The sequence below is a fragment of the Peromyscus eremicus genome, chromosome 13 (assembly GCF_949786415.1).
Source record: "Peromyscus eremicus chromosome 13, PerEre_H2_v1, whole genome shotgun sequence".
Classification (NCBI taxonomy): Eukaryota; Metazoa; Chordata; class Mammalia; order Rodentia; family Cricetidae; genus Peromyscus; species Peromyscus eremicus.
The window spans coordinates 47,885,729-47,908,944 of record NC_081429.1 but is presented as its reverse complement, the minus strand read 5'-3'; the positions used below and the strand labels follow the sequence as shown (position 1 = coordinate 47,908,944).

General features: G+C 46.2%; 1 protein-coding gene and 1 pseudogene across 1 annotated transcript; both read left to right on the top strand.

The window, feature by feature from the left end:
• The first annotated feature begins 400 nt into the window (after positions 1–400).
• LOC131923145 (glyceraldehyde-3-phosphate dehydrogenase-like) lies at positions 401–1,405 on the top strand (annotated as a pseudogene).
• Positions 1,406–21,335: 19,930 nt separating this feature from the next.
• LOC131923104 (ubiquitin-ribosomal protein eS31 fusion protein-like) lies at positions 21,336–21,880 on the top strand. The gene has a single exon (XM_059278010.1). It carries the CDS (start codon positions 21,371–21,373, stop codon positions 21,839–21,841), a length of 471 nt encoding a protein of 156 aa, XP_059133993.1. The 5' UTR covers positions 21,336–21,370; the 3' UTR covers positions 21,842–21,880.
• Positions 21,881–23,216: the final 1,336 nt, after the last annotated feature.

Below are 23,216 nucleotides of genomic sequence, written 5' to 3'. Positions count from 1 at the left end.
TGACAAGGAGACCAAGACAAATGGTTCCAATATATCTGTTGCCCGTTTTTATGACCAAGACCCCACTAGTAAAGAAGAGGTCGGCTCTCCAGGAGAAAGGCTTCTGTAGTACTGCCATAAATACACACTTTTTAATCTTGGTTTGTTTGAAGGGACAAGGCCTCTCTGCAGTCTAGGCTGACTTCAAACAGGTAATGCCACAGCTGCACTGTGTCTAGGAGCGTGACCACATAGGGTCACTGAGGACCTGTAATGTTGTTAGTGTAACCAAGGGGCTGATTTTCTTTAGCTTAAAATTTTTTTTGAACATACCTAATTTGGGTTTTAGAAAGCTTTGAGGCTCTCTGCTCCTCCCTGTTCCAGAGACAGCCTCATCTTTTCATGCCGTGCCAGAGACACGATGGCGAATGTCAGAGTGAACAGATTTGTCCGTGTTGGACGCCTGGTTGCCAGGGCTGCCTTCCAGTCTGGCAAAGTGAACATTGTTGCCATCAATGACCCCTTCATTGACCTCAACTACATGGTCTACGCATTCCAGTATGACTACAGTATGACTCTACCCATGCCAAGTTTAACGGCACAGTCAAGGCTAAAAACGGGATGCTTGTCATGAACAGGAAGGCCATCACCATCTTCGAGGATAAAGATCCCTCCAACATCAACTGGGGTGATGCTGGTGCTGAGTATGTTGTGGAGTCTACTGATGTCTTCACTACCATGGAGAAGGCTGGGGCCCACTTGAAGGGTGGGGCCAAAAGGGTTGTCATCTCTGCCCCTTCTGCTGATGTCCCCATGTCCATGATGGGTGTGAACCATCCAAAGTACGACAATTCACTCAAGATCATCAGCAATGTTTCCTACACCACCAACTGCTTAGCCTCCCTGGCCAAGGTCATCCATGACAACTTTGGCATTGTGGAAGGACTCATGACCACACTCCATGCCATCACTGCCACCCAGAAGACTTTGGATGGCCCCTCTGGGAAGCTGTGGAGTGATGGCCGTGGGGCTGCCCAGAACATCATCCTTGCATCCACCGGTGCTGCCGAGGCTGTGGGCAAGGTCATCCCAGAGCTGAATTGGGAAGCTCACAGGCGTGGCCTTCCATGTTCCTACCCTGAACGTGTCTGTCGTGGATCTGACATGTCGCCTAGAGAAAGCTGCCATGTATGATGACATCAAGAAGGTGGTGAAGCAGGCGTCAGAGGGCCCACTAAAGGACATCCTGGGCTACCCTGAGGACCAGGTTGTCTCCTGCGACTTCAACAGCAACCCTCACTCGTCCATCTTTGATGCTGGGGCTGGCATCGCTCTCAGTGACAATTTTGTGAAGCTCATTCCCTGGTTTGACAATGAATTCGGCTACAGCATCAGGGTGGTGGACCTCATGGCCTACAAGGAGTAAGAAGCCCACCCTGAACCACCCACCCCAGCAAGAACGCAAGAGCAAGAGAGAGACCCTCAGCTGCTGAGCATTCCCTGTCCCAACTCAGCCCCCAACACTGAACATCTCCCTTACAGTTTCTATCCCAGACCCCCAGAATAACAGGAGGGGCTTAGGGAGCCCTACTCTCTTGAATACCATCAATAAAGTTCACTGCACCCATTAAAAAAAAAGAAAAGAGGCCAGGCATGGTGGTGCACGCCTTTAATCCCAGCACTCGGAAGGCAGAGGCAGGTAGATCTCTATGAGTTCGAGGCCAACCTGGTCTACAAAGTGAGTTCTAGGATAGGTTCCAAAGCTACACAAAGAAACCCTGTCTTGAAAAAAAACAAAAAGAAAAAGAAAAAAGAAAGAAAGAAAGGAAGAAAGGAAGGAAGGAAGGAGGGAGGGAGGGAGGGAGGGAGGGAGGGAGGGAAGAAAGAAAGAAAGAAGGAAGGAAGGAAGGAAGGAAGGAAGGAAGGAAGGAAGAAAGAAAGAAAGAAAGAAAGAAAGAAAGAAAGAAAGAAAACTTTTAGTAGATTTAAAGTAGCTTAATCATGTATGTCTACTTTTGTAACCTTAAACGTATGGAATCTAAATATAGATTAAGATGTTAACATCTGAATTTGAATTTACTATAAATATGAATGCTTACTACCCCCCAAAATTATAAAATATGTCAATAATATTTTATACTTTTTGTTTGTTTGTTTTTCGAGACAAGGTTTCTCTGTGTATCCCTGGCTGTCCTGGAACTCACTGTAGCTCAGGCTGGCCTTGAACTTACAGAGATCCACCTGCCTCTGCCTCCTGAGTGCTGGGATTAAAGGCACGCACCACCACAGCCCAGCTATTTTATACTATCACATATTAAAATACTGTAATAGAAGTGAGTGTGGTGCTGTACATCTGTGATTCCAGCTAGCTGGGGTCAGAAATCACTTGAACTCAGGAGTTTGATACCAAACCTTGTCTCCAGAACAAGAAAAATTAAAGAAATATTTAACAGATTTTGTGAGATAAAATATATCATTAAAATTAAATCCTTGTCTCTTTGCTCTTTTAATGTGGCTATTAAACATTCTTCATTAGGTATGCAGCTCACATAATGTACATGCTGTGGAAAGCCTCAGAGTCTAAAGGATAGGAGACAGTGGTTCCATCATGTCTCTAGTTAATTCTTCACCAGTCTGGGCCCTGCAAAAAACCAAACTGCTGATCTCAAAGAGGAACTATAGACCACCCTCCCCAGAGTCCCAGGTAGAGGCCCGCTACAGCCGCCATGACAAATCTGCTGTCTTCCCTAGAGCAGATCACAAATTTCTTACCCATGGTATGTGGGCCTTGATTTGACAGGTGTGCTCTTCAAGAGGACCCAGGGCACTTTGTGTTCACATGGCACAGACAATTACAATTTTGAGTCATCCTTTCAACCCTCGTGGTTTTGGTAAGATCATCTCCCCCCTCCCCCCGGCTGACATCATTTCCCATTTGTAAAATTAGACTGATTATATCCACTCCATAGGGTAGTATGAAGGCTGGCATAAGCGAATAGGTGTAACGTGCCTATGTTAGGCAAAAATTCTACTAACCAGAGGTCTGGTGTAACGTGCCTATGTTAGGGAAGAATTCTACTAACCAGAGGTCTGTCTCCCCCTTGGTGGTCCAGGAGAACTTGACAGCTCAGGCACACCAAGCAGGAGGACCAGAGTGAACAGGACACCCCCTCCCTTCAGTTATTATACATGGTGAGTGTGGCAGAGGCTGGCTCTCAGCCCGTCAACAGAGTGTGTCTATGAGTCAGCTGGTACTGAGTACCAGAATGACGTTGGGTAATAGAAGTACACTGGAAAGCTCTTTTAAAACAAATGGTCAAAGTCTTAACTCCAGAGACTCGGAGATTGTAAGGTTTTTAATATTGACACTCAATTCAATCATTGGAAAATTTTTCAGTATTTTCAGAAGAACTGGTCTAGAGTATTTTACCAGCCTTCACTCCAGCTCAAGAGCAACAGGTGAGGCCTTCTAAGGGGGAGTCGGTTTTCTTTAAGGATGTGGCCCTTAGTATACCCACCTCACTCCAGGGACTGCCCACACCCACGAGTATATGGGCAGCAAAAATTGGACTTGCTGCGTTATTTAAAACACAAAAATTTTAAAAAGAGGACAAGAAGCTGGATGAGGGTGGAATGTGGGGGGTGTGAATCTGAAAGGAGCTGAAGGGGTTAGTAGAGGATAAATATGATCAAAATATATTGTATGGATATGTGAAATCCTCAAATAATTAATAAAGTATTATTTTAAAGTTTCCTGAGGCAATTCTGACATGCAGTCAGGGTTGAGAGCAACTCTTCTACTGGTCATCTTGTCCTGTGTATCATGGTACCCTTTTGGTTGCCTTTCTAAATTGAAACTGAATGGCCATCGGCTCCAGATCATGAATAGTGGGATTGTGGCTTCCGGTATGTTCTCTGGGATCCTGGGTAAGAAAAGGGAGACTCCAGACAGAATTAGGACCTTGTTATTAGTACCACTTCAAGTTTAAAGTGGACACGAGGAGACAGACTTCTCTCAGTCCTGGGTTTATCACCCTGAGGGTGTCATGAGATCGGGGACCCGAGGATGGCTGGGAAGCCTATCAGGAGGTCTGCCTGGCCAGGTGTTAGCTGCTTGGTGATGTGTTCACTGTTGACTCCAGCAACCCTAGCGTCAGCATACTTGTAAAACACATTTCAAGACCGGGTCAGGAGGCCAGGAGCTGATGATGGATTTTTCCATTTATTTATATATTTCTTCTGCTTACTAGCAAATTTGAGATTTGTAGGGTTCTCAGGCAGCTGCTGTCAAATGTGTCGGTTACAAAGACTGAGGGCAGATTCTGCAGGTGACGTTCTGCCAGGTCAGTCCTTACCCCTGCCTCATGCTACCACCCATCTCCCACCTCGTGGGAAAATGAGGAGGCAGGGGCTGTGACGGAGGGGTGTCGGTCACTGATCTGTTCACTGAGATGCTGGCAGTGGCCTGCCTGTGTGCCAGACAGAAAGTCAACATTCCACTCCAGGCTAATGGCTCAGCTGAGCTGGTACTTCGCCTGGGCATGGCCAGGTGCTCTCGGGCCTGGTTGGCAATCTGTATTCCACCTCTCATGACCAAGTCTCCCTAGATATGTCCATGTGCAGAGCTCAAGAAGGCCTTGACCTTCAAAAGCAGGGGCTAACCTCAAGCTGTTAGTTTATGGTTAGTTATCACTACACACACAGACACAGACACTCAGACAGACAGACAGACACACACACACACACACACACACACACACACACATACACACACACTGAGGAAATGGTTAACTGTTACTGCCAACCTCCATCTTTACACTGAGAGTAGAGAGAAAAATAATTATCTCTAAAATCCCAAACTATCAGCACTGAAGGGTCCTGGAAAAGGGCTAGGCCAGCCTTTTATCCCACGCTATCCATGCTTTCCCCGGCTTCCTGTTGGTGCCTGGTTGTCTCCTGTGATGGAAAACAAACTGGTGGTCAGGAGGGAAATGGACAGGCTCAGCAAAGTAGGCCGCCCTCCCCCTTGATCTGTTTAGACCTGCCGAGTGTCAAAACAGAACAAATGGACGCACAGATTTCAAGAGCCGAATGCACACAAGACTTGGTATTGATCCTCACATGCACCCATGTGTGCACATGTACACGGACACAGAAACACACACATCCATTGGGGGGGCAGCAGAAGGAGGAATGCACACCCTACTTTTTTTCCCTAAAGCCTCATCTTGAACCGAACAGTCTCATGTACTGCGGGTCCCAGGCTGCGGCTTACACCGTCAGCTCCCCTCTCCCTCGACCTCCCCCAATTCTTGGACTTCAGACTCCAACTCCATTTCAATGTCAGCTTCTTGGATCTCCAGCTTACATATGACAAAGGTCCTCCATAGCTGTATGAGCCACATCTCTGGATAAACCTCCTTTTTATATGTGTGCTCCCTGCTCCCTCGGATAAATGTCTTTACTGTCCTTTCAGGGCACTGGACACTGGGAAATGGATGGGCATCTTCTAAGGGAACAGAGCCAGCGTCTGCCTCAGCCTGGAGACCTTAGGGTAGTGACAGCCCAGTCCCAGAGCTCAGCAGCACAGGACTTCCAGAAGCTTGGAACTTCACCCCAAAGAAATGCAGGCCAGGCTGTGCCTTCTTTGCTCTGTTGCTATTCTATTTTTCAGCCTCTCTTTCTTTTTGGCATTTTCCATTCCCCTTTTCTCCTCCCACACGCCCAGCAACCAAACTCTGTCAGGCCAATAGCATTGGAACTTCTGAGGCTCCTTTACATTGTTAACACCCACCCAGTGTGCCCCCCAACCCTAAAAATACACACACACACACACACACACACACACACACACACACACCCCTCTTCTAATCTTGGAAGGATGTGCTGGCCCTACCCCGGAAGGGCATGTATTTTGTGTGACAATGGTGTAAAGAGCAAGCCACTGGAAATGGACCAGGGTTGGGCTCAAAAGCCAAACCTACCACACAGCTATGTGTCATGAGCAAATTAGTTAACCTCTCTTAACCCTATTTTCTTATCTGAAAAAATGAGGTTGGCACCTGCCTTTTAAAGGGTGAGTAAAATTGTTATTATGAAACTTATCACTTTGTACAACAATTAATATGTGTTAGTTTAAAAAAAAAAAAGGAGCTAAAGAAACCACTTGGTGGTTAACAGTACTTGCTGCTCTTGCAGAGGACCCAGGTTCAATTCTCAGCACCCACATGGTTGCTCACAACTAGCCATAACTCCCTTTGTGGACTCCGAGAGCACTACATGTATGTGATGTACATATACACACATAGGCAAATACTCATACACATAGAATAAAAATAAATATTTTTAAAAATAAAAATAAATTTTTGAATAGATGAGCAAATAAGAGAAGAAAATGATTGTATATAAAGCAGCTTACCACATGAACAAATTAGATAAGGAAAGCATATGATTGCCTACAGAGACAAAATGTTTTAACAAAATTTAACATCATTCACAGCAAAAATGAACGAACCAGGGAGAAAAGTGGATTTCTCTGATTGGCAAAAACTGTACCACGCCAAACTACAACAGAAGCCAAACTCATTTAAAAGTAAAGCGACAATTACAATTTTACCATGTTTACTCAACACGGAATTAAAAGTCCCTACCAGAGCACTAAGGCAAGAAAAAATAAATACTTACTCAGTGAGAATTTGTTATTAAAGTTCAAAAAAGAATAAATTAAACTGTCATTCATTACTGGCAGTTAATATAACTGTCAACCTAAAGACTCAACAGATTTTATATGAAGATAATTACTGTGTGTTTATTACAATATTTTTATTATTTATTAAAATTATCAAAGCAGGAACACTTAGCGAGGTCATCAAAGACTAATCAAAATGTGAAAATTCTTTTTCTAAATAACCAAAGACAGAAATATTTAAGTATTTTTTTATTAAGAAAATTTTTTCATTCATTTTACACACCAATCAAAGATCCCCCTCTCCCCTCCTCTGGCTGCCACCCCCAGCCTCCCCCCCAACCCACCCCCCACTCCCTCCCACAGGAAGACAAGGCCTCCCATGGGGAGCCACATCCAGTAGAGGCAAGTCCAAGCCCTTCCCCTGCCTCAAGGCAGCACAAGGTGTGCCATCACAGGTAGTGGGCTCCAAAAAGCCCCCTCATACACCAGGGATGGATTCTGATTCTACCACCAGGGGGGCCCCCCAAGCAGATCAAACTACACAATTGTCTCGCCAGAAATATTGAAGTTTTAAATGCCACTTGGTATAGCTTAGGTCTGGCATGGGTGCCAGAGGCCAACGTGTTGAAGGTTTGCACCTCAGATTGGCATGACCAGAAGGTTCTGGAACTTTTAAGAGAGGAACCAGTGAGAAGGTGTTATGACCCACAAGTCTTTCCCCCTCACTTGTGGCTTATAGCCAAGAAATGAGAAACATCTCCCTCAACCTTCCACCATGACACACTGTCTTACTACAGGGTCAAAGCCATGAGCCAGAGAACCCTGGTCTGAGACCTCCAGATGTATCGGCCAGAGCAGACTCCTTTCCAGGCTGGTTATCTCAGTCATTTTATTATAATAAAGGAAACATAACACACCATTTAAAACAGAATCAAGGGGCGTGGAGGGATGCTCAGCAGTTAAGAGCACAGGCTGCTCTTGCAGAGGACCCAAGTTTGGTTCCAAGCACGACATGGCAGCTCTCAGTCACCTGAAACTGTGGTTCTATGGGATCCAATGCCTTCTTCTGACCTCCGTGGGCACCAGGAACACACGTGGTACATACAGCTGTACATACAGGCAAAATACCCACACATGTAAAATAATAAAATAAAGTTTAAAACTGAAATAAAATAGACTCAAATTGAAAAAGAGAGAGGAAATTAAGAAGAGGACATGAGGAGGTAGGGGTCCAAGAGGAGTTGAGAGGGGAAACTGAGGATGGAAACGATCAAAATACACTGTATACATGAATATCTCAAATGGTAATTTTTAAATAGTGTGTATTTAAAAGAATTTAACTAAGGAAACAATCATGGATGCTCACTAGGACATACACTGAATGTGTGCACCACAGCGCTGTGAATTACTGACAGAAGTTATGGAGAGAAACCTGCGTCACCAACAGGAGGTCACAGAAATGATGGCAGAAACAGAGGCCGTTGGTGACAAGGATATGCCGGCTTCTTTATTGATATACATAAGATATTTGCACACCATTTTTTCCCTCTGTGTATATGATATGCATATGCACATTCCTCTGTGTGTGTGCGTGTGCGTGTGCGTGTGCGTGCGTGCGTGCGTGCGTGCGTGTGTGTGTGTGTGTGTGTGTGTGAAGGTGCGTGCGTGTGTGTGTGTGTGTGTGTGTGCGTGTGTGCGTGTGTGCGTGTGTGTGTGTGTGTGTGAAGGCCCCAGGTTAATGTCGGAAGTCTCCCTCTGTTACTCTCCACTTCACTCACTGAGACAGTGTCTTCCATCTGAAGCCAGAGCTCACCTGGGCCAGCCTGCCCCAAACAATGCCTGCTCTGCCTCCTGAGCGCTGGAATGACAGAGGAGTCATAGCTAGGCATCTGGCGTTCACCTGAGTTCCAGGGATCTGAACTCTGGTCCTCCTGCTCACAAGAGAAGCGCTTTAACCGCTGAGCTATCTCCCAGCCCCACAAAATATTGTAAAGTTAGTGGAACTGGTTTTAGAACAGAGGGAGCCTTTTAATACTTACAAAGTCTAGCCAACCTGTGTCCACAAGCCATCTGTGTCCCAGGAGAGCAAGGGAGCCCAGCCCTTCAGCAAATGAAAACATTGTGCCACAATATAAAAAGGCTGAACTCTCCTACATGAGAAAGATATGGTAGATTCACCATCCATGACCCACGGGAACGGGAACGAAAATTGTTCCTGGGTTAACGTTAGACTTACATATTTTGAAATTGGGCATTAAAAGGACTGATGCCATTTTTCACAGCTTTCAGAGAAGAGAGCAGGAAGCCCTCGCCCAGTGCAGTGCGGTCGCCTGCTCCTTTGAGGCCAGTCCAGCGCTGACCTCAGCATCACAGCCCACCCTACCCTACCTTCTCTGCTTGTATCCCAAGCCATCCACAGAGTACAGGAAGAGACACTCTGGGAAATGTTTATATAACCGCTTATGAAAATGCCTATAAAAAGAAGATTTTTTTTTTCAAATGTGATTCGTACTTTACCAGGAACAGCAAGTGGGGAAACATTATTTTTAGAAACAGAATACAAAAAAAAAAAAAAAAAGGATGTTGAGGGTAGTGGTGGAAACAAAGATGTCTCTATTTTTGTGCTCCTGTGTTTCTCTGGTACCACCTACAGATTTACCAACAAGGTACTCATTTTTTTAAATCTCAGACAATATTACCAGTGGGACAAAAGTGATTCGTTTCAAAGGGCAGGTCAAATGTGAAGAGACAGGGCCTCCATGCTGAGAGGAGGCCTGCTGCCTCTAACCAGAGAGGCCTTCGACCTGAAGCCTTTTGTTATGTGAAGAGTCTTTAGCTGAAGAACACTTTGCTGTGATTTCCATTCGGGGGAATAAATGAAAGGTGTCAAGGGAAGAAGAGTTATAATTTATTTCCTTCTTGGTCGTCCTCTGTGTTTTCCAAATTTTCCACAATGAATAGGGATCACATCTATAACCAAGCTATTTTTTAGAGGTGTGAAGTGACAGGTCCACCTAGCTCCCTGGCATCCTTCAAGAGCCCTGGGGGGATCTTGATTGCCTCCTGAGGTTCCCTGAAAGATTTTTAATGGACAACAGGGATGTTTGTTTCAATGGAACGAAGCTTAAAATGCCAGATCTTGGCCAGTGGGTGGAGGGAGACTGGATCTGTTTTCTCACTGTGGTGTGCATGCCTGACAATAACTTACTGGGCAGGTTCATGAGGGTGGGCTTTATTCAGGCACGCTCCTCCTCTCCTAAATCCTGACCCACAAATGCCTCCTCACAAATCAAATGTTTACATCTCCTTCTCAGGCACTCAGTGACAGGTAAGCACCAGCTCCGGGCCACACAGCAGTCAAGGACCACTCCTTCAGCGTAACATAGGGTGTCATTTTGGAGAACTGTTCTTCCGTGGCTCCTGCTATGGCGTCTTAGGTTGGCTCCCCTGATTCTTGAGTCTGGTTTCTTCCTGTTTCAGAGCCTGAAAGAAATTAAAGTCCTAGGAACACCTTGGATCTGAATATCCTAAAGGAAGGACTTCAAAGTCAGACATATGACCCAGGCCCAGCTGAGTGGCCTTCGGAGTTATAACTGAACCAGCCCAGAGAACAGGATCTGGAGCCACCAAGTTTAGGCATGATAACCCAGACACACCCCATTTCCTCCCAGCGGCGTCGGCCAAGCCTTTCGCTCTCACCAACCTCAGGCTCCTCACTAGACCTGTAAGGACCACAGAAGGCCCAGGTTGCACACAAGCTCACTCCATGTAGTTGGTGCTTGGGTATTAGTTCAGTGTTGTATTTCTATCCCCCAGATGCAGATTTATTTATAATCCTGAATATCAATGCATCAAAACACCTACTGACTATCAATTACTATTCTCATAATTTTTCTCGTCAGGTCCAGTAACTCATTAGATAGATAGATAGATAGATAGATAGATAGATAGATAGATAGATAGATAGATAGTAGATAGTAGATAGATAGTAGATGGATGGATGGATGGGTAATGGATGGATGATGAATGGATGGATAGATGGATGATGAATGGATAGATAGATGGATGATGGATGGACAGGGGCCTCATTTAAGAGGGAAAAAAATAATCTTTGGTCTTTAAGTTTCTCCCCTGCCCCCTAACCCAAGGAAAACAAGTAACGTAATTTAAAGAGTCAACTTTTGGTTGCTTGGGTTTTTGGGTGCTGAGGCAGAACCAGGTGAATGTTCCCCAAACACGGTAATAAACACTGAAGTTACATCTCCAGTATTCTACCTCTACCCTTTCAAAGTGCACCCAGGATCTTACTAAATACATAAATCAGTACATAACACGTTTTAAAAGAATGGCCAGTCAAGTGTTCAGAGAAGGGAGGGTGGAGATGTAGGGGGCGTGGTTTTAGCTCAGTGGGCACAGTCCCTGTCCAACAGACATGAATCCCCGGGCTGTACATACCACGTAACGTGTGTGTGCTTGGAATCTCCAGCACCCCGCTGGAAGATAGAGGACCAGACATGCAAGGTCATCTTTGGCTACACAGAGGTCCAAAGCAAACCTGGGTGATGGAAGACCCTGGGTGGGGGGGTGGGGGGGGCAGAATAGAGGAAAGTGAAGAAAAGGAAAGGAAAACAAAAATAAAAAGCGGGGGAAAGAATCCATCAGGAGGGACTTGCCCTGGGACGAGGCTGGTAGAAAGGTTCCGGGGAGGGCGGGGTGTGGAGCATCCAAGACACCCAAGGAAAATCAGTGTGTGTGTGAGATTGGGGAGGGATGTAGGGACAAGAGCGTCGCTGACTGAACGAAGAGGCTGTGAAAGGGAAGAGAAAATAAACACCTCCCACCCAGGACCTCTGACCAGTCTAACTCCCTCAGGTTCCAGCCTTTTCTCTCGGGAACTCAGCCAGGCCACAGGCACTCCGAGGAGGAACAGCGCCACCTTGTGGGCCATTTGTTCCCGGCTCAGGAGCCCTTGGGCGGCCGCGTTGCCTTTTCACAACTTGGAACACACCTTTCTTTTTAATAAACTAAGAGGCATCTGAGGTATCTTTGCTTTAAATTTTTGGGTAAAGATCAAACAAGATGAAGGCCTGCAGCCCTTCCTCACCAACATCATTCCCCTGAAAGCATCTGAATCTTCCCACCTCGGTGACCCTACCTCACACCCTTCAAAGATCAGCAGGGGAGCCAGGGGAAACCTGGGGAGTCAAATGCAGCCAACTGGTTCAGCTTAGGGTTCTGTGCGCGACTTGCATGGAAAAGCCGAGTCGGCAGGATTCACACTGGGGATGGTGGTGTTTCCGACGGTAGGAGGGATGAGGGGAGTCCCCTTCGACTGATGGTGTGGGTCCTCGAAGTCTCTTTTTGATAAATAGCATTATGCACAAAGACCTCTGCATAAAAGTGTACTTTATGACTTTGAGTTATAACTCCGAAATCCTGCCAACTGCCTACAGGGCCAATGAGAGGACTGATCAAGTCCAGAACAATGCTAACAACCATTGGAGTGGTGTGCAGCCACCAAAAAAAAAAAAAAAAAAAAAAAAAAAAGACTCTGTTTCCAGAGATTCGCTTTGAATCTATTTCTTACAAGAGTTATTGGTAAGTATCAGCAAAATACCTTTTATGCAGTTCCAAAAAAAATCAATAAAATGCTATATTTTTTAAAAACCACTATATTTCTAGCTAAATATTGCTGGCCTTTTTTTTTTCTGCTTTATGTGTGCATCTGCCATAATTTTCTACACTAAATATGTATTACTTCTTAAATCGGGAAAAAGTATTTTGTAAGTTTCAATACCAGCCAGCTCTTCCTTCCATTCTTACCTGTGTCTCACAGGCCAGGAGAGGGAGGGAGATCCTTTTAACATGGACCAGAGACAACCTAGGGTGTTTAGGTGAGAGGTGACAGAAAGGGACTCCTCCCGTGTAGCAGCTCCATGCCAGCTTCTGAGCAACAAACACCATCACCCACCAGCCCCTCCTGCAGAGGAGGGGGCACGGGAAGCTGGCTTTGTCGGTTAATTTAGGTTTCAATGTTGTTATTGCTGTTTTGGTTTTGGTTTGGGGTTGTTTATTTGTTTGTTTTAGTTTTTCAAGATGGGTTTCTCTGGGTAATAGCCCTGGCTGTCCTGGAACTCGCTTTGTGGACCAGGCTGGCCTGGAACTCACAGAGATCCATCTGCTTCTGCCTCCCGAGTGCTGGGATTACAGGTGAGCGCCACCACATCTGGCTGGGGTTTGGGTATTGTTGATGGAGTGTTTTATTTTCCTAGTGCTGAGGCTGAACCCAGGACATTAAGCATGCTGGGTGAGAGAACTCAACCAATGAGCCACAGTTGCCCAGCCATGAAGCTGTTCCGGATGTCTGTACATTAGGATAGATGGGTGTGACGGTGCCCTGCATTGATTCTGAGCTGGCCTGGTGTCAAGATCATGGACTTAAAATCTCATTGTTACGTCCTCATGAGCAGTTTGGAGCAGATGACTCTGGAAATGACCATGAGATCTCTCAAGGTGGCTGAGAAATTGAAAACAGTTAGCTTGTGCCACATGAAACTGCTGTTTTTATGGATCAGAATGGGTGAACATCGGCAACATATGGTCATCCAATCAATGCGTACAAAGCGTCAGTCAGCTCAGCCACGTGACCTCAAAGAAATGTCATCCCTCTTCACAGACCACAGGTTGTATGGGTAGAAAGTGAACAAGAGCCGGGCAGCAAAGACAGAGGCCTGTCCAGGCTGGAGGAGGAAAGAAGAGCTGGTCCTCGAACAGCTGCCAAAGGCTGGCCAGAGCTGCCCTCGGCTCCTTTTAAAGTTTCCACTTACTCCACGGGCACTTGCCCCTCAGCCTCCTGACCTCATTAAAGTTACTTACACCCTTCTCCCCCGGGCAGAGCCCTGTGGACCCCACCTCTTGATGCCTTAGAGCTGGCATCATGACAGGAACCCTGAACCCTCCATCCAGCATCTCCCTGGGGCATAGATTCCAGGGTGGTACCAGAGAAGGTGCTGGATGTAAGAACCCTGGGTGTGGTCCTCACCCTGGTCCTCATTAACTGTTACTGTAAGTTCCATTGCACCAGACACTGACAAGGCCCAGGCTGAGGAATGGGGACCTACTGTCAGGGACAGGAAAGGAGAGAGCCACCACTCACCAGCCTGCCGGGAACTCCGTTGGCAAGCAAAGCCAAACGGTCCATTTCCTTGAGACATCAGATTCTGAGTCAGCTTTCTTTGGAGACTGAAGCTGTGCCCTGGCCAGAGGAAAACTTTGGCCTTGTTGAATGCACTGTTCAAACTGAGGTCTGTGTGGGATCACTCAGCTGGCTGGTTAGGACTCATCAGAGAGGAAGACTGTGAGCAGGAAGAGTGAAATTACACCAAGAACAGCGACAAATTGTATTAGGAAGTGATTTTGCAATAGGTCATTCCCTTAAGGTTCCAAGTAGCCCTCTATGTGAATGTTTATGGCCATGTTTTAAGTGAGCAGAAGGCTCAGAACAGCTAAAGGCCATGCCCAAGTTCACACGGATAGAATGTGAGAGAGGCAAACCCATATATCCCATACTTCACAAATTGCAAGAAATCTGAAGGAGAAACATTATTCTAGAATAGAGATTCCTAACCTAATGGGTGAGAGACTCTGGAACACTGCCAAGTTATGGAAAGGAAGCTACTCATTCAGATGGGAAGCCCAGTGTGGTTCAAAACCTTGTGTGTGTGTTTGTTTGTTTGTTTGTTTGGAGACAGGGTCTCTCTATGTAACCCTGGCTGTCCTTTAACTTGCTACAGAAACCAACCTAGCCTCAAACTCACAGAGATCCTCCTGCCTCTGCCTCCCAAGTACTTGGGACTAAGGGTGTGCTCATCAACCACGCCCAGCACCACAAACTTAAAAAAAAAAAAAAAAAAGGAGAAGACTGGAGGAAAGGAGGAGGAAGAGGAAGAAGAGGAAAAAGAGGAAGAGGAGGAGGAGGAAAAAGAATGGAGAATGAGATAACCACAGTGATCTTGCCCACTCATCTACTCATTCATCAATCCAACTCCTCTGAGCCACTACTTTTCCAACGCCGACACCACGTTATCACGATTAAGATACCATTCATCACATCATTGCCTGGTTGCCGTGACGACAAGCAATCCCAAAGTTTCAGTGGCTCTCAGCCGCTGTCACTTGCATCTCACTTGGATCACACGTAGATGCTAAGCTGCCTGAAGCGGCGTCTGTGTCTCCTTGGTCTGGGACAGACTGAAGGAGGAGCTCATGACTGGACATGCTGCCGGAAATCTAGCTAAACCAGGAAACCGCAGCTAAAGCCAGTGTCCTGCCATAGCCACACACTAGAGGGTGGATGTCCACTCCATCCACTGGAGCCACAGGAGGAGTAGGTGTATGTCAGCCTATTCCTGTGGAAGGAAATCACCAACCATAATGCAAACCACCAGTCTGTCTCAGATTTTTTTTTCTATGAGTAAATATTAAAGGTGGAATCTGGGGCGGTGCCCTTAGAGTTCGAGAATTAGGAGGCTGCTGCTAGGGAATATATTGAAAGTCTGGTCCTCACATTGATTACCCCCAACTGAACTCCATCCAGAGTTTGTCATATGAACCAAGGCCAAAGGTGGGATCTCCAAAAAGGAATTCAATATCTAAATATTGATCCCGAGGTCCGACTGAAATTGCCCCCATTTGCGTCGGCACCGAGGGGCGTCCAGTGAAGCCTCCGATGATGTCACTCCATGCCACTTGCCAGCCTCCACAAAGAGAGGGTGTGAAATGACTTCCTTTGATCAACAGGGACAGAGCCTAATTGAACGGCAAGGAAACAGGAATTCACATATCCACAAAATACCTATATCATGACTCCTCTGTGAGCAATACAGAGCTAGTGAAACAGAAATAGGCCTCCTTCTCAAAGAACTCCCAGCTAAAGAGCGTCCCGGCCTCAACTGATGAGCTGTGCTCCATGCTTTCTCGACTCAACCAAATTTTCATATAGCAAGTCAGTGGCTACAGAGTACAAGTCTGGTACCTACAGAGGTACCAGTTGGCTGCGTCGGGGCCCAATCTCTTGCCTCTCCACTATATGTTTTCCCAGTGAGTTGTAACCCTTCAAGTTCCTCTTCCAGGTTCAGGATAAAGGGCCCCGCTCCTTGCTAACAAAAGAAAAGTGGTAGGAAGTACTTGGTATCCAGAAAGCAGGTGTCAGCTGTCTGTGGCCAGAGGCACCAAACAAAAGACTCCAGCAATTTTTTTAATTATGTAAATGATGAAAGCTGCTTCTTGCTCTTTCCTTTCCATCAGAACTCTTGGAACATCCGAGGCTTTGATGAATGAGGCCATATCCAAAAATGGTATTCGTGTTACCCAATAAAGACACCACAGGGTTGTTCCGGGCTCAATTTTGGCAACTTGCTCCATATTCAAGCTGGGCTCTTTTTTTTTTTTTTTAATTTATTTATTTTTTTCTCCTTGTATCTTATCGACCAGGTACAAAGGGTTGTTGTTTAAATGAGAAAATCTCTTCCTTTGCTTACTGTTCTAAACTCAGTGGGTCCCTCTTTGCAGCCAGGTGAGAAAAAGTTGCAATTTCAATGCAGAAAAGCCCTTCTGAATGCCTGCGGCCTGGGAGGTATAATGAACAAGCCTTGGTCTTGGATCACTTCCCAGACCCACAACGCAAGAACGCCGTGGTGTCTAAACAGAAGTCCCTGGCTTTCTTTCAGTCCCCAGTCTTATTAGGCTTGATGCTTCTTTATTATGTTTTGTTCTGCATCTCCAAATCCCCCTTCTGAAGCATAATGCTGCAAACACGGGGTCTGCGCGCCCAAGAGCATTATCCCCGGGTCGCCATGGTAACTCAAGCGCATCCACCAAGCACTTCTCCTCCAAACCAGGAGCTTGCTTGTGCTCTGAGCTTGTACCTTGCACATACTCAACTCAGTCAGTGCATATTCCCCACACCGGCCCCCCGGAGAGCGGGGAATCTGTTTAGGAGTGGCAGCAGGGGCAGGGGGAGCCAAAGGGGCAGTGTGACTGTGTTTTATTGACTTGATTAAAATACTTGGAATACACGTCCAGTTTCTATCTATTGTTGCTTCACCTGTGCCGAGAGAGGAGCTGCCGGCACTTGACAAATAGACTGAGAGAGAGGATGCTGGGTTCTCTTTGGGACTGGTAGGTCACAGATGCCGAGATGTGGTTTTCTAATAGCGTAATAGGACTTTGTACTTTACAGCATCTTTCATCAGGGAACCTCAAAGCCTCCCTCATTAGGCCCCACAGCCCCCTGAGAAGGAGGTAGAAGGTGAAGTAGGTCCCCCACACGGCAAGCCCAAGGCAAGAAGGAGCCTCCAGCTAGCTGCCTAGACATAAACAGGACCCAACACCACAAACAGAGCATGGGAACCCCTGTCTGAGGGGGCTGTTCCAGTAGTTTAATTATACCACAGTTGAGCCCATCATTTGCATTTTTAATTCTACTCATTAAACTGACGGTTTCTGTCAAGGGAGACTTGTCTCCACACATCTCAACTGAATTCCTGTAGCTGGCCCAGGTCTGCAGGAACCAAGAGCAAAGAAAAGCCAAGAGCATAGCCCTTTGGTTCCTACCTTATAGAGCAGGTAACCTGCCTGAGCAGAATGGCAGAGGGTCTAAGGGAGCCAAGAAGTGCCCATCTCTTTGGTAAACATGAGCCATCTAAAACTGTCCTCACACCCCGAACGGGGGCGCTAAAAGCAGGTGGTGCCTCGTATCCAGAAATGCATGCTGTTCTCAGCTTAGAAAGTGCACCCTTGAGAAACTCCGTTAACTCCAAACTGGACAGCTAGCCAGAGGTAAAGGGGATCCCAGGGCCATTTACACATCGCTCTTCCCTGCATCACCCTGGAGTTCAGCAGTGCAAACCCCATGTGAACTAGGATTGTGTCTATTTCGTTTCTAGTTGGGGCGGGGGGTGGCATGTAATAACCGTTCAGAAAGTTTTGATGATGACTGAATATCTTCATCAGTCCTGCCCAGCACAGTTCAAGCAAGAACAGGCAATGGACCCGAAGAACCATCTGAGTCCCCATCTCCACACTGGACCCTTGATCTTGCTCTGCCCTCAATCTAGACTCTAGAGAGATTTCCCTATTTGGGACTCAGCTCACAAGGCACCCTCCCCCCCCTCTCTCTCACACACACATACACACACACACACACACACACACACACACACACACACACCCTGCCGCCGCCCTTGTTAACTGCTTTTGACCACATTTTTACATTTATTGATTGATTGGGGTTGCGGGTACACATGGAGGCCAGAGGACAGCTTAAAGGAGTTAGTTCTCACTTTCCACCATGTGGATCCCAGGAATCAAAGTTCGATGGTTGGGCCTGGCGGTGAGTGCCTTTGTCTGCCCACCACGCCACTCAACACCCGGCTTCACTTCATTCTTACTTTGCTTCCATTGTCGCAGTTACCGATAGTCAAACTAGTCTCATCTGCCATACGACTGCCCCCCACCCCCCACCCCCGCCGCTATGGTGAGGCCGGAATTTCTGTTTCATTTGACTGTTCTTCAGGTACCTGCACGGGTGCCTGGTACATAGGAAATGCTCAATAAATGTTTATTGAAGAGATAAACGTGGAAAGAGAAAATGAAAAAGAAAGTATTTATTTCAAAAGGAGAAATCTTCAGCGCGGTCTTATCATGTAGACTTACTAGCGTTAACACTGAAGTAGAGCCTCCTAAACGCTCTTTAGAGCCGAACAAATTTTCAGAGTCAGTGTGTGTGTGTGTGTGTGTGTGTGTGTGTGTGTACAAAACACATCTATACAACGTATCATTATCTTCCTGGCTCCCAGTGATCCCACGGTTGGTGTTCCCAGTGTTTGTCTCAGCCTCTGGGGGCTTTATTAATGTAATTATAGACACAAGTTACCAGTGGGTTATAATTGGGTGGGTAGGATTATCTAGATAGAAGAAATAGAAAGGCACGCTGGAGCCAAAATCACCCAATGAACTAACTGGTCTTCCTGGCCCATTTAACAGCTTTGCAAACTGAGGCTTTGGCAGCTTACAGGGCCTGCAGCAAGATACTTACATGGCTAGTCCTAAGAGAGAGCAGAGGAAGTCTGAAAAACAGCTTTATATTTTTATGGAAATAAGTGGAGGGAGGAGCTGGAGAGAGGGCCCTTCCCTTAAGAGCATTTGCTATTCTTCCAGAGGACCTGGCTTTGGTTCCCACTCCAACTACAGCCTGCTCACAAACACCTATTCTCCAGTTCCAGGGAATCCAATGCCCTCTTCTGGCCTCTATGCACACCTGCATGCATGTGGTTTACATGCGTACACTCACATACACACACGTACAAATACATAAGCAAATAAACAGATCCCTATTAATGGGAGTCAGTTTCAAAGTGTACAAATTAAGCTAATCCCAAAACACATAGTCAGAGAGATTTACTCCCCCTTTAAACAGTAAGCATCGTTTTCTAGGGAGAAGTGTCCCTCAAGGGACATGTCATACAGTGTTGTCCAAAAGAACACACGTACTGAAGTGTTCACCATCCCGGGTATCCTCTTGGGATCCTTCCTACGGTTTCACACAGGAAGAACTGTCTTTTCAACCACCCTTCACCAATATCCTCCTTGACTTTAGTGAAAAGACAAAAGACAGCCAAATGACTGAGATCACCATGCCTGGGAGGGGAAAAGCAAAACACAGTACTCACCTCTGTCCCATCTGCCTTGGCTACCTCCCCCCACAGCCGGTCCATTCCCCTCCATCTGTAGCTAGTTTTCTCCTCGTGCCCAGGTGGAGCAGACACTCGGGGGACCGGGAGACCGCACATCATTGCTTTTACGCCACCGTCTCCACCTTGTTTACTGGAAAAGAGCAATTCCAGATCCACAGCAAGGATCCCAGTTGCCATCTGAGCCAAGAGCAGTGCCATGCAGCCCCTGAGATGCCACCCCACCTTCCCTTCGCCTTGTGTCAAGAGTCTGTGGATCTCTGCACCTCTTGTCTCTCAGCCTGCCCTAAGCATGACAATTCTCCTAAACGTTATCTGCTCCGTCTCTAAAGGGTCAGGCCGGTGTGACGCACCCATGCCGGCAAGGACATTATTTGATCGATTGCTTCAAGAGGTGCATAAAATCAAGTGGCTGTCCCATGTGAGCACTGGCTTGGCTGGGCTCCTCAGCCTACCATTAAACTGACACCTTGGAATCCTGCTCTCACAAATGCTCCTTCATGTTCCCATCATTTGTTTTTAAACACAAAGACGGCCCTGTAAAGAGGCTAGCCTCTACAATGCTCCAAGTAGTCCATGTATTTAAACACGGTGACTGTTCCTAGGGACCAAGGAAGTGTGGGCCAAGCTCTCCCCGGGTACAAGTGACAGTTCTTCCTTGCCCTGTGCCTCGTGTTCCGTCCCCTGCTGGAAACACTAGGCCCCTAGAGGATAGGACCACATGTGATCTGTCTTTGAATTGCCACACCCAGAGTGGTGTCTGCTAGTGCCTGCTTCTTTCTCAAATGAAATGTAGAGGCTAGCTTCCTTTTTCTGTTATTGCAACAAAGCACCCATAGTATAAAAATTGATCATCCCAGTCACTTCAAAATGGACAGTTCAGCATCGTTAAGTACGTCCACAGCATTGTGTAAAGTCATACTTTTTCATTTTAAAAAGAAACACTTATTCATAAAGTATAAAAAGAAACACTTATTCATAAAGTAGCTCTACCACTTTTCACAAGAAGTCAGTAAACAAAAAATAGAAATTATGGAGGCCAACTTGAAGGAAGTCAAGACAAGAGGTGCACACCTTCCTGTAAGTGCACTGTCACCCCTTCCTGGATCTTCTGTGATCATCTCCCATCCTAAGAACATATTTGTTAAACAGCTGCGCCCTGTTAGATGCTGGAAAGAAATAGATGAAAACACGCAGCCGTTGTCTGTGGGGTTCATGACGCCAGAGCAGACACAGATGCTCAGCCCTGCTTCTCACGCCTAACGCAAACCTCACAGCAGCAGGGATCTCTCTCTCTCTCTCTCTCTCTCTCTCTCTCTCTCTCTCTCTATCTATCTATCTATCTATCTATCTCTCTCTCTCTCTGTATCTCTCTGTCTCTGTCTCTCTCTGTCTCTCTGTATCTCTCTCTGTGTGTCTGCCTCTCTCTGTCTCTGTCTCTGTCTCTGTCTGTCTCTCTGTCTCTCTCTGTCTCTCTCTCTCATTTGTTTGGGTTTTCCCCCCCACTCCTCCCCCAGTCTGTGGAACAGTGCAACCACACATAGGGATGGTTCAAACATCTGATAGGTAGCTAGGAGGATTGATAGAATACTCATATAGTATATGCAGGAATTTCGGCTCACTTCCCAGTCCTGCAAAAAATTAATTAACCAAGCCGGGCGGTGGTGGCGCACGCCTTTAATCCCAGCACTCGGGAGGCAGAGCCAGGCGGATCTCTGTGAGTTCGAGGCCAGCCTGGGCTACCAAGTGAGTTCCAGGAAAGGCGCAAAGCTACGCAGAGAAACCCTGTCTCGAAAAACCAAAAAAAAAAAAAAAAAAAAAAAATTAATTAACCAACTAAAAATATACAATGAATGAGTCAATAATGCAAATCTTGCTGTAGAAGGAGAAACTTCTAAGAAGACAATAGATTGCTTTCCGATCCGCCGTCTGTGGTGGGGCCGCCGCCAAGATGCAGATTTTCGTGAAGACCCTCACAAGGAAAACCATCACGCTCGAGGTTGAACCCTCGGACACTATAGAAAATGTAAAGGCCAAGATCCAGGATAAGGAAGGAATACCTCCTGATCAGGAGAGGCTGATCTTCGCTGGTAAGCAGCTGGAAGATGGCCGTACTTTGTCTGACTACAATATTCAAAAGGAGTCCACCCTTCATCTTGTGCTGAGACTTCGTGGTGGTGCTAAGAAAAGGAAGAAGAAGTCTTACACCACTCCCAAGAAGAATAAGCATAAGAGGAAGAAGGTTAAGTTGGCTGTACTAAAGTACTATAAGGTGGATGAAAATGGCAAAATTAGCCGTCTTCGTCGAGAGTGTCCTTCTGATGAGTGTGGTGCTGGAGTTTTCATGGCTAGCCACTTTGACAGACATTACTGTGGCAAGTGTTGTCTGACTTACTGCTTTAACAAACCAGAAGACAAGTAGTTGTGTATGGATAAATAAAAAGACAGGAACTGGAAAAAAAAAAAAAAAAAGAAGACAATAGATTGAGTCTATCGTTTTGGAGGGGTTACCAGGGGAATGGAGTCCCACTGTGTAGCCTTAGCTAGTTCCAAACTCACTCTCCTGACTTGGCCTCCCAAGTGCTGGGATTACAAGCATGTTCCACTTACACCCAGCAAGTTAATTCTTGAAGATATTATTTTTTTTAATCTGGGCATGGTAGTAGCAGACTATAATCCTAGCATATGGGAAGTGGAGACTTGAGGATCAGGAGTTTGAGGCCAATCTGAGAAACATGGAAAGAACCTCTCAACATAAACAAAAACAAAATTAGTCCCAGCATCCTTATGAAAGAGGAGGGTCTTCTGGGGATGTGTGGGTACCAAGGAGGTGGCAAAATTGGATGCCTGGAGAGAAAGGCACAGCAGAAATGAGATCATGAAGGACTTTGTATGCCATGTGAAGGAATCTAGGTGTTTAATCTCTATCTTATAAAGAGAAAACTTTTAAACAATTTACATGAAGTGTGTTCTTTGACAAAGCCATATATATATATATATATATATATATATATATATATATATATATAATGTATTCTTATTACTCTTACCCCTCTAGTCTCTTATCTCTCTCCCATCCCTGTCAACTCCACTCCTCCACACAATCCCTTCCCACACTCATTTTGTCTTGTGGCCCGCTCAAGTTTAACTCCAGCCATCTGTATGACCCCAGGTTTGAAACGATGCATTGGAGCCTGATGGGATTATCCGTAGGTACAAGAGTAAAGACAATGACTGCCCTCCCCCAATCCATCAGTAACCAATGGTTCGGTAAGGAAGAGTGGGGACCTGAGAGAGCCTTGATCCATGACTGAGTGTTAAGGCCCAGTCTTTTTAGGCCCAGAGCAGGCAGCCACAGCTACTGTATGACTGTGATTGCGATGCCTATATCACTCCCAGAAGATGGCATTTCTCAGCTCTTCTCTGTCTTCCAAATCTTACATTCTTTCCATCCTCTCTTCTATGTCCTATGAGCCTGGCTGGGAGCGGGGAGGGAGGGAAAACAGGTACTGATTAGGGCTGAGCACTCAATCATGGTTTATTCTCAACCCTCTGCCAGTGATTAGTCTGTGTTCATCACTATTCATTACAAAAGTTTCTCCGATTAAGACTCAGGCTAACACTTGTCCAAGAGTATAAATGTAAACTCTTATAAGGCAGTTGGGTACCTTGTCAATTTAGATGAACAAGGGTAGAAAGTTCCCTGGTAGAACCCGAGACCTCTTCAGCCATGGGCTTCATGACTGGGCTTACAGCATCCACAAATGCTGAGTTTTTTGTTTTGGTTTTTTGGATTT

What these genes read in the sequence shown, in the direction of transcription:
- LOC131923104 (XM_059278010.1), top strand. Translation starts at nt 21,371, where the DNA reads ATGCAGATTTTCGTGAAGACCCTCACAAGGAAAACCATCACGCTCGAG.